Raw genomic sequence first — 11,482 nt, 5'->3', positions numbered from 1 at the left:
CCGTGGCGTGGGAGTCGGCGCCCGGCCCCTGGGTGCCCACTCAGCCTGGTTCCTGTGGGCAGGTGTGGCCGACACCGCGCGGCTGGCGGGTTGGGGGTGGGCACGCACAGACAGCCGCGGTGCCCAGGTCCCCCTGCCTGGCCCGGCAAGGGACCACACTGCCCGCGGCACCGCTTGCTGTATCTGGCATCTCCGTGGGCAGCGGGCACCCCCACTCCCCCATTTCCCCTGAGCCGACTACTGCCAAGACTCTGTTGATCTCTCGTGTTTCAATAAAAATGTCGTTATTTGAAATCATTGACACTGCTGGGGTAAGAGACCAAATTCCATTGCCTATTGTCCTGTAACACGATCCATTAAAGATAAAGCCCACGCTCAATAGGGTTCTTCTGGGAACGGGCCACCCTGGTCCTCGGCAGATCTGTCTCCCTAGCGGAGGGGTTGCCGTGCTGGGGACAAAGGAGGGGCTGCCTGATCTCAGCACAGGCTCCGGGCTGGAGGAGGGACATTCCCGGGAGGAAGCGGGCAGTAGCCTTCCAGCACGCGAGGTTCCAGGCCCTGTGTCGGGTGGCTGTGCGCCCAGGCCCGGCCCCTTCTGCGGCAGGGGCCACCTTGGGGCGTGCGGGCGCCCAGGCAGTGCCGGGAGCCTCCCCACGGCTGCGCCTGCTCAGGCCTCGTTTGTGCCAGGAGCGTGGGAAAAGGTCTCGTTCCTCCTCCTCCTGCCCCTTCCCGGCAGACTGTGGGTGGTGACAGCTCTCTTCCTGGCTCTCAGCTGGGACACGGGGACCCCAGTTGTCTCTGCAGGTCCAGGGTGTCCAAGTGTCCTGGCCTCAGACCTGCTCCCTTGTCTGCCCAGGTGTTTTTCCTAACATCCTGCATTTCGCCAGAATGACACAAAAGGAAGGTTTGTGTTTGAGCTTGTGTATCGTGAGAATTCCTGCTTCTCAGCCCCAGACAAGGGCAGGGTGTACCTGAGAGGGTTGATAGTACTCTGTGAAGGTTCTTTCTGGTGTAGAGGAAACCTTGTTTTTGTGCGTTTTTTTTTTTTTTTTAATTTCACTATTTTGCTTGTATTATTTTTTTTTAAAGTTTATTTTATCTCTTCTCTTCTAATTGTTATATGCTTTTTCTTGTTTTGTTTCTTTCTTTTTCTTTTTTTTTTTTGAGGCAGAGTCTCACTCTGTCGCCCAGGCTGGAGTACAGTGGCATCATCATAGCTCACTGCAGCCTCCAACTCCTGGGCTCAAGTGATCCTCCTGCCTCAGCCTCCCGAGTAGCTGGGACCACAGGTGCCCCCCCCCCGTCTTGGTTATTTTTTTTATTGTTTGTGGAGATGGGGTCTTGCCATTGCCAAGGCTGGTCTTGAACTCCTGGCCTCAAGTGATCCTCCTGCCTCAGGCTCCCAGAGTGCTGGGGTTACAGGTATGAGCCACCGCGCCCAGCCTCCATTTTTTCTTGCTGTTCCACGCTGGCTAGCGTCTCTAGCGGAGTGCGGCGAGTGCTGACAGGCAGCTTGCCATGCCTCCTCTCCTGTCTTGCCGTGAAGTGTGACAGGGGAATGTCTCTCCTGGTCCTAGTTAGATAAGGATTTCGACACCGAATCGTTTGGAATTTTATGTATTTTTTTATTTGCTGGACTTGCTTTGCAACCCTGGGGATAAACTCTTCTTGGTCTTGCAATACTGTGCTGCTTCTAACTTGCTAAGACTGTATTTAGGATTTTTACATCTACGTGAGACTGCCGTGTCATTTCCTCGTGTGTCCTTGTCTGTTGGTGGTAGGATCTCCCATTCATTCATCCATTCAAAAACTATGCCAGGTTCATAAAATGAGCTTGGTGACACACAATCTTCTCCCCTGCTCTGCTCTATCCCTTGAGTGTGAAGGTAGAGAGGGGCTGTCAGTAAAACCGCCGGGGCCTGGTGCCTTTTCCAGCGGGGCTGTTTGTGATCTCGTCTCTGCAGGATTTCCGATTCTTCTGATGGGGCCCCGTGTCAGAGGCCCCGTGTCACTCTGAGGGCCAAGTGGTCTGTGGCTCTGAGCCCAGTGACTCAGGCAGGGCCTGCAGTTCACTGATCTGAGTGTCCTCAGTGCTGGGACATTTTTGCGAACAGCTTTACCGAGCTGTGATGTACGTATCCTAAGTAGAAGGCACCTGGTGCACTTGGATGTTTCAGTAGATCAAGTTGATGTGACTCGTGTGACTCAGCCGTCGTCACAAAAGCCTGTGCGTCCCTGGGCCTGTCCACTGTGCAGCGCAGAGAGCAGAGCAGAGAAGCCGCCCTAGTCCTGCTCATCTTCGACCAGCTCGGAGACGGCGCCGTGGCCCCTGGGGGCTCGCGGGGGGCTGTGGGGCCGAGACAGCAGGGAGCCACTGGGGGCTTGCGGGAAGCCCACCCCGCACCCGGATCCCTCTCCCACTCGGCCTGTGCAGACCGATGGCCGCGGTGGGGCTCTGTTTTGAGGGATGCAGTCACGGTGGCTTTTCCATTAGGCCCGTCACTCGGGGCCCTGGAGGGGCTGCCGGCGTTTGGATCTGCCCTGGCCCTCCTGGGCTGTGTGTGGCGGCTCGCTCTGCCAGGTGGCCTGCGTCCAACTGGACACCTGGTCTCGGGCACTTCCCGCGTGGTGTGTGCGGCGCCGCCTCCCCGTTCTGCCTCCGTAACGATAGCGTGTTAAACGACGAGGGGCCCGTCTGCCTGGGCCCGGTGCAGACACTGTGAAATTAACTTCCTCACCCTCCAGCACGCGTCGGGCTGTGCTGACATCTCCAGAGGGCTCCGGTCGGACCTCGCTCTTGGCACCTGTTCCCTGGCAGAGGAGGGGGGAGGTGAGCGTTATCACCCCCAGCGCCTGAGTGCCGAGAGCTGGCGAAAGCCATCAGGTTGGGCCGTGGAAGAAATTCCAAGTGCCGTTGTCACCTGCAGAAAGTGGCATGAATCTTAAGGAAAAAAATTGCCGACATTTTGGTGTCCTGTGTCCCGGTTCCGAGCCACCGTGGAGACAGAGCAAGATGGTCCCAGGCAGAGGCTGCTGCCAGGGGCCGAGGGGGCTGTGAGGATGGGCAGGTGGGGGTCTGACAGCCCTGGTCTGAGAGCCTCAGATGAGTCTGTTGCCCCCGCAGCAGGAAGGAGGGGGCCGGGAGTGGCTGAGTCACCATGGAAGTGTGGCCCAGGTCGGGAGCCAGCCCGTGCTCCTCACCCCGGGCTTTGCCCTGTGGCTGGTCCGAGAGGCGGTGGCCCCCTGGCTCTGCCTGCCCACGGCCTACTCACCCCACCCTCTGCCTTGAGTTCTGGGGTCGGGCGTGGCTGTGCTGTGGCCATGACAGACAGGATGCCCGGGGCGCTGGGCCGTCGCTGGGTGGACAGGGAGCACGGGTGGAGCACCGTGACCCTGCCTGGAACACCGGTCCCGGCTCGGCCTGCCCTGGAGCGTCCCCTCATCCGCCGGGGGTGGCCCCGCACCTGCTTCGGCAGAGCATGGTCGGGGAGGGCACGTGCTCACGGGAGCCAGACTCGGGGCGCCAAAGGCCAGAGTGCGCCGTGGGGTGGGGGTGGGCCAGGCTCCGCGGCCTGAAGCTCTGCCGCCGCTGTCCTGGTTGTAACTAATGGCTCCTGAGCAGGTCCCAGCTCCTCAAGATGGTCTGTGTTCCCTTCCCTGACACACTCGTTTAATTTTTAACTCACGAGGCATTTGCTTATTTATTTTCATTGTTCTTGATAATAATTCTAAGCCATTAGAGGGGAAAATTATATTCAAAAATGCTGTTTCACACTTTATTTGTTTGATGATTTAGAGCGATAGAAAATAGCACATTTGCTGGCTTTTATAGTCTGATAATTATTCACATCCATCACGCCATTCCAGGGGAGCAAACAAAACACCAAGAAAATTACGCTATTAATAGCATCCTCCGTGCGGACAGGAAGGCTCTTTCCTGGGCCTGCGTTGCGGCGAGATGACAGTGGCCGTCTGCTGGCCGGAGGCAAGTGCCTCCTGCAGGGAACGCCTGTCCTTCGCTTCCCTGCTCAGGCTCCTTCGCACAAGCCGCCCGGCCCCCGCCATCCCCTCCTCCGCTCGCCGAGGCCTGGACCGCTAAGGACCCCGGGCTGCCGAAAGCCACACGCCCTCGGTTCTTCTTTCTGGGGCCTGCGGGACCCAGTTGAGAACTGCGCAAGTGGAAGCTCCTGGCTGTCAGGGCCTCACGGTGTCCCTGGGACAGCTCCACCCCCTCAGTCGCTCTCCACTCTGGGTCCCGGCCTCTCCGGAGTGGCCTGGCCCTCCGCTCTTGCCCCAGGTTTGTGGGTTTCCAGCTTTTGCCTTTCAGGGTGGTAGCAACTGGAGGGGGTGATGCTCATCACGAAAAACACCGTGGAATATAAAAAGGGAAAGGCAGAGGGGCCGGGGCCTACTCACCTCCCTGGGCCTGCCGGCCTATCTGTCCCCATCCCAGGAGGGCCTTGGCCCTGGGAGCGGATCCTGGGCAGCTCATCCTCCTGCCGCCTCAGGCGTGTCCACTCTGGTCTTTTGAGCTGTTGAAGTGCTGGACTGTCCTTTGTTTCCTAACCACCGTGTGACGTCATGGGTCTTGTGTCCCCAACTTCAGGGGGCCACGTCCCAGGCGCTTGTCCCTGTATAGTCCTTCGTGGCCAGTGCAGCGTCACCAGGGATACTGCTCCAATGGCTCCCGCTGGAGATGAGATTCTTCATGACTGTCTGGTTTAGCGTCTGCCAGAAGTACTTTGTATAAAACCTTCAAGGATGGGGGGAGGGGCTCACAGGAGGGAAACACCAGGGGCCCCGTGGAGCGTTCCAGAGGCCCGAGGAGGCCGCCTGGCTCTCTGGGTCCCAGGTCCCAGCGGATGCATCTCCGCAGAGGTGGCATCCTAACCGAAGGTGGCCGCCGATTTAGACCCAGACACTCCAGGCAAGGCAGGGCCTGCAGCTGGGGGAACCTGGGTGACCTGCACAGGCAGCCCCTTTCCCCTCCCCCGGCACTTTCTCCCCGGCCGTCTTCAGCCCCCGCCCCCTCCCCCAACGCCCCAGGGTGCCTGCTGCAGAGCTGAGCTTTCTGGAAGAATCTTCATTACACAGAGCCAAGTCTCTCGTGAAGCCCAGTGGCCTGTTCTCCCTTGCCCCAACCCACCGGTCTCCAGAAGTCACTCTTCCTGCTTCCTCGATGCTTGATCCCTCCAGACTCTCTCGCTGCCCCTCCGTGCCCCACCTCTGGCCTGGGGCGAGCTGATGTGGAGGAGGCTGGCCAGACGCAGCCAGGCCCGGGGACTCAGAAGGTGCCGGAGGGGAGCAGCCCGGGACTGGCGTGGTCTTGGGAGGTTTGGGCCTCCAGGGCTCCATAGGGTGAGATGCAGCCAGCCCTGGATGGGGCACTGGAGCCGGAGGATGTGGGGGCCTCCGGGTACGCAGGGCCAAGGAGGAGCACTGGTGCCGGCAGGGCATGGGGGAGCTGGGGTGTCGGGGCAGGAACACTGAGAGGGACGAGCGGGACAGAGGATGGGCCTAGAACAGGTGCCGCCTGGGGGGCTGCTTGCTCACTGGCCAGTCTCGAGACGACCAGCCCCTGGACCAGGTGCCCGAGGACCCGGGGCAGCTGTCTGCGCAAGAAAACCATGCAAGAGCCCTTTGCCACCTGGGTGAGTGGCGTTGCCACGTCCAGGAAGAGGCCGCCCGGGGTCGCAGGTGGGCAGAGCTGATTGATTTTGGCTGTGAAGTTTGACCTTGTGACGGGGACTGAGCTCCGAGGGAGCGAGACAAACTGCCGCCCCCTGTTGGTGGCGATAAAACCGACTTTGTTTTACAGCCCTGAGAAATTGCTCACTAATAGCCGGACAGATGCTTCTCCTGCCTCGAGGTTTAGTGAACAAACATTTTCAACCCAAATAGCTGCTTTTCCATTTTTTTTCCCCTCCAGAGCCAAGGCCAAATGTCAGGGATGCCCAGCATGGCCCTGGGCAGGGCTATGACGAGGGTTACGTGCGTTATTCACTCCTCGGGGGGCCCTGGGTAGGGGATCCCACCAAGGCTCTGTTCTGGGGGTTCCCGAGGGCTCCCTGAGACTCCCTGTGGTGACCATGGGACCCTGCCATCTGTCCGTCTCCATGCTGCCAGCGCTGTGGCCAGCCCACTGATGCCACTTGTGTCCTCAGGGCACCCGGAGAGCCGGGGTGTGGAGGGAAGGCTCGGATGCCACCATAAAGCCTCCCTGTCCTGGGTTTGGTCCCCCAAGCAGAACTCAGGTGCCCTTGAGCAAAGCCCATGTGGCCGGAGCTCTGACCGCCCTCTGCCTGGTGCAGCTCTGTGTGTCCCCAAGGCCCTGTGCCCCCGTTCTGGTCGTCCTTCCTGGGTATTGAGGTTTTCCTTTGCCTGAGTCCCTGGGGCGGCTGGGTGGCAGGTAAGTCATCATGGTGTTGTCCGGGTGGCGGGAGGCGCAGCTCGCCCTGGGCGCTGCCGGCAGCAGAGTCCAGACGTCCCCGTGGCTGTCCGGCCTCCAGTCCCCGAGTCCTTTGTCCTCTCTGGGGGCTGCTCTGCTGTGCACTCGCCGGGCGTCCTGCAGCCTGTGCTCTCCGATAACAGGAGCCACGTTCCAACGTATTAAACTTTTAACATCCACCAGATTCAATTAATCTTATCTTTACAACTCCCAATTACAGGCGGTAATTAAGTGAAAGCAGCATTGTAGACCGGGGATGTTGCATTAATCATCGCGGCCTCGGAGCTGAGAGTTGGTTCCCTCGGTCCCCGGCGTCTCGGAAGGAGCGGACCGTGCGTCTCTCTGTTTGGGGGGGCGTTAATCCCACCACGGTGCTTCGGATTGGGATTAGCTTTTATCCTCTTTATGTAAACGATAAAAGGCCATTTAAAAAAGAACAACGTCAGCTTTGTCCAGACAAAGGAGGGTTTTGTGACGCGACAGAGTGGAAGGTGCTTGGGTCGCCTGGGTCGGGGGCCCTGGGAGTGTGCCCCGAAGTAAATCTGCGTCGTTAGATCAGAGACTACACGACGTTCGCCTTCTCTCCTGCCCCGGCCCTTCTTATTTTATCAGACAAATCCCCCGTCTCTACCGGAACAGGCTTCGGCAGCCAGAGCGAGGCCACCTTTGCTCTTCCGTTCTGGAGTGTGGGGTGTTGGCATTGTCACCCTAGAGCAGGGTCTCTCCTCGGACCTGTCCGCTTTGGCAAGGGTGCCGGGGAGCTTTGCGGCTCAGCTGTGCCCTTCGGGGCCGAGTCCCCATTCTGGTCGCCTTCACTTGGAGTCCGAGGTTTTCCTTTTGCCCGGGGCCGTGGGGGTGGGCTGGGTGGCAGGTCACGTGGCCTCGGGGTGTCTTGTCCCCACGGTTCCCTCACGGGAAGAGTCCCCAGTTCTGCGCACAGCGAGCGGCATTAGTGAGGTGTCGTCCCCCACATCATCTGTGCAGACTTCCGCCTTCCACCTTCTTACTGATGACGGGGCCCCAGTGATCTCAAGTGTAAAATGTGTAAAAGTAAAACATATCAAGTGGGTGACAAATGGCACTTTTCTCTTTCCTGAAGCCGCTTTTCCCTGTTGGCCTCGGGCGCAGGGAAGCGGACGGTCAGGCGTGAAGATGGGGCCGGTGGCTCAGGGACCCGGGATCCTTCCTGCTCTCTCACCCGCGGTTCCCATCTGCTGCTTTCTGCTTTATTTTTTGCCTTTCTTAGCCTCCTCGAGGCCTAGTGGTGCTTAGCTGGGAGTGTCTCCACTCTGGGGTTCCTGAGTGCCCTCGTCTCCAGCTGCCGCAGCCCAGTCCCCACTCCTGCTCCTCCCCCCGCCCGCCGCACCTAGCCGGCTGGCTTCCTCCTGGGATTCTGTCCAGACAGCCCCTCCTCATGGCGCTGACCGTGACGGCACTTGCCATCTGCCCCGCGTGTTTCCTCCGTCTCCCCAAGGCCAGGCTGGCCCAGGGACGCTCACACGTGGCACCTCTGACATGCCTCCCTTCTCTCGCAGGTACGCCATCCCGCCGGAGCACGGCAAGCGCCTGGAGCGGCTGGCCATCGGTAGGTGTCTGCGCCGCGGGCCCCCGGGAGCTGGGACCGGGAGCTGGTCGGTGGGGCCTGTGGGCCGGAGGAGAGCAGCCGGCGTCCCCTGGGTTCCCCTGCCGTGGCTCTGGCTGTGAGGAGCCGTGGCGTGCTCAGCGCCGGTGCCGCCTTACTTCCCTGCGTCCTCCCAGCCTCGTGTTCAGACCCACGGCCCCCGTGCCGCGTGGTTCATCTCTCCGTGATCTCCACACGGGATGCCGGTGCTCTGCACGCTCCTGTTTCCGGTTCTTAAAACAAACTTCCTGGACGTGGCCGCAGGCTCCTGGGGGCCAGGGAGGGCAGCCCAGGTTCTTGTTTCCCTCGTGACATCGGGCACCACTGCCTCGTGCCCTTTTCTAATTCTTTTTTTGTTTTTAGACAGGGTCTCGCTCTGTCGCCCAGGCTGGAGGGCAGTGGCGTAGTCATAGCTCACTGCAGTCTCCAACTCCTGGGCTCAGGCGATCCTCCTGCCTCAGCCCCCCAGGTAGATGGGACTACAAGCATGCGCCACCATGCCCAGCTAATTTTTCTATTTTTTGTAGAGATGAGGCCTTCCTCTTGCTCAGGCTGGTCTGGAACTCCTGGCCTCAAGTGATCCTCCTGTCTCAGGCTCCCAGAGTGCTAGGATTACAGGCAGGGACCACCACACCCGGCTTCTTTTCTCATTCTTAAAAATCTTTGTCCAGTCTAGAATTGGAGACAGTTCCACTAGCAGTTCCCTGACCTATGCGGGAGCTGGTGTGACCACAGGGTGGTTTGTCCTGGCTGTGCTGAGACTGAGCTAAGGTCCCCTGACCACCTTGCCCGAAGGCTCCTGGGCAGGTAGAGGGAGCGGGGCCCCTGCGTCAGCTCCCCCATCACGACACAGCAGAAGCTCACACCACAGATGTCTCCTAAGTGCCCGGAAGACACTAAGAGACACAGCTGGCTGAAACCGCCTGTCCCCGCCTCCCATCGGCGCAGAGGCAGCCTGTACACAGGGGGCTGGCTTCCCCGTGCCGGCCAGACGGGGCGGCCTGGGGTGTGTGAGGGGTGAGGACAAGCAAGGACCTGGTTCCAGGAAGGCTCTGACAGTGCTGGGGGGCCTGTCTGATCATCGTCCCTTCCAGTGACAGCTGGGGGAAGCACAGGACCCTGGGACAGCCACAGGCTTCTCCGGAAGCCCTCGCTCAGCTTGGCACAGACTCCCTGACTGCCTGGCTGCCGTCCTCTGTCTCTGCCTAATTTTTGAGCCAAACAACACCTGCCACACACTTCCTTCCCCTTCCCACTGGCCTTTGACTTTGGAGATGGGACGCTCTTTCCGGAAACTTAAGTGTCTCCTGTCCCCGGGGCTGCGCCGGGAGCTGCGGGTCTGTTCTGCAGCGTTCCCGAGCCGAGTGCCGCAGAGTCACCGCAGGGGCCGGGGAGGGGGTGTCCTCTTCCTGACACACGCTCACTGCTTCCCGGCGGAGGGCTCTGCTCCTGCCGTTCTGAGTGCTCCCGTTGGAACCCGGCCCCGCCCTCGTGGGCGGGGAGAGTCCGGGTCCCAGGAGCTCCTGGCAGAAATTGTGCCGTGACGGAGGCCGCAGCAAAGGTCCGTTTCAGTTGCATATCACAGCTCTAAAATCAAAGCCCAGTGAAAGCATTTTTCCCATTGTATTGTTTAAAAATACTATTTCCGATACAAATTTTAATTTTAAAATAAAAGTTAAAGAGATTTTTCTCCGATGTATTAGTTCCCCGTTGCTGTTGTAACAAATGATCACAAACTTAGTGGCTTAAAACAAGACATGTCATTCTCTGGAGGTCAGAGTCCAAAATGGGCCTCACTGGGCTGACGTCAAGGTGTGGCAGGGCCGGTCCCTCCTGGGGCTCCAGGGGAGAACCCGTCTCCCGCCCTTCCCAGCGTGTAGCGGCCCCCGTGTCCCTCGGCTCGGGGCCCTTCCTGCCCCTTCAGAGCCAGCAGCGCAGCGTCTTCCAGTCTCTGCCTCCGACCCCCCTGCCCCCTCGTGGGAGGACCCTGTGCTGACACTGGGCCCCCGGGTCATCCAGGACGACCTCCTATCTCAATGTCCTTATCCCATCTGCAGAGTCCCTGTGTCCATGGAAAGTGACACATTCATAGGTTGCAGGGGTCAGCACGGGGACATCTTGGTGGCCATCATTCCGCCGACCACGTCTATAAAGCCACAGAAGCCAGCATCACGGAGCAGTCGGCTTAGGTGCTCTCTGGTGACAGGATCTCAGGGCCATGGGACCCTTGATGGCACCTCCCGTGCTCTCTGCCTTAGACCAGGACTTTGTTTTGTTTTGTTTTGTTTTTTTGAGACAAAATCTCGCTTTGTTGCCCGGGGTAGAGTGAGTGCCGTGGCGTCATCCTAGCTCACAGCAACCTCAAATTCCTGGGCTCAAGCGATCCTTCTGCCTCAGCCTCCCGAGTAGCTGGGACCACAGGTGCCACCACCACGCCTGGCTAATTTTATTTTTCTTAGTAGAGATGGGGTCTTGCTCTTGCTCAGGCTGGTCTCGAACTCCTGAGCTCACACAATCCTCCCACCTCGGTTTCCCAGAGTGCTGTGATTACAGGCGTGAGCCACCGCGCCCGGCCTAGACCAGGACGTTGCAGTTGGCCACGGCCCGGTCCCTCCTCCCTCAATATGGCTTTTCCAGGAGGAAAGAAAAGTGAAGGCCGCTGCAGAGGCAGCAGACAGGCCCAGCGGGGCCACCGCTGTCCCCGGACGGCACCACATCCCCTCTCCCTGGAGCTCAGCCAGCTCTGTCCTGAGGTTGGGCTGGGACCCAGAGGGCCAATCCACGGTCTAGGTGCATGCAGAGGGCTCGGAGCCGGCGAGCGAGGGATGAGTTCTCTGGGTGCTTTCACGTGGATTCTTGGAGAGTGCAGACTTACTACGTCGCTGCGCAGTGGGGCGGAGCAGCCCTGGGACTCGGGGAGACAGCCAGGCTGGGATCCGGGGAGGGCCGGGATGTGGCTGGACACACTGATGCCTGCGGGGTGGGAAACGCCCGAGTTCCTCTGCAGCCCTTAGGGCCCTGCCCTCCTCTGTAGACCACAGAGCCTGGGGGAAGGGCGGTGGATTGGGGAAACCAAGTCCCTGCCATCCCCCGGGTGCCCATCCAGACGTTGTTGGGGACGCGTCGCAGCCCCCGTCGTGGCGATGAGTGGAATGGGCTTGCGATTAATGTGGAAAATGAATAGCCTTGCTCCAAACGGGCTCGCCGGGAGAGTTGTGGGGCCCAGGGAGAGACCATTAATGTGTTGGCGCGTTATTGGTGCTAATCACTTAAAATGTGTGCCTTTATTAGAGCTTTAATGAGCGCCACTTAAACTGCGCATTAAGAAGAGGAACTGCGGAGAGGCCGGCGGGCCGGGTGGCAGGCAGTCGTAATTCTAATTGAAATGCTTTTAGTGCAGGGAAAACTTGCTG

The 11,482-nt window shown here is 59.6% G+C and overlaps 1 protein-coding gene across 4 annotated transcripts in view; it reads left to right on the top strand.

The window, feature by feature from the left end:
- KDM4B (lysine (K)-specific demethylase 4B) overlaps positions 1-11,482 on the top strand; it is a 167,831-nt gene that overhangs the window by 97,456 nt on the left and 58,893 nt on the right. For all 4 annotated transcript variants that reach the window (XM_012646297.1, XM_012646295.1, XM_012646294.1 and 1 more), the window contains one exon: positions 7,984-8,033. In XM_012646297.1, coding sequence (XP_012501751.1) covers positions 7,984-8,033 — 50 coding nt within the window. The remainder of the gene's footprint in view (positions 1-7,983; positions 8,034-11,482) is intronic.

The sequence above is a fragment of the Propithecus coquereli genome, unplaced genomic scaffold (assembly GCF_000956105.1).
Source record: "Propithecus coquereli isolate 6110/MARCELLA unplaced genomic scaffold, Pcoq_1.0 Scaffold241, whole genome shotgun sequence".
In the NCBI taxonomy this organism is placed as follows: domain Eukaryota; kingdom Metazoa; phylum Chordata; class Mammalia; order Primates; family Indriidae; genus Propithecus; species Propithecus coquereli.
Note: the sequence above shows the minus strand (reverse complement) of the source record. Positions and strands in the feature narration are given on the sequence as shown.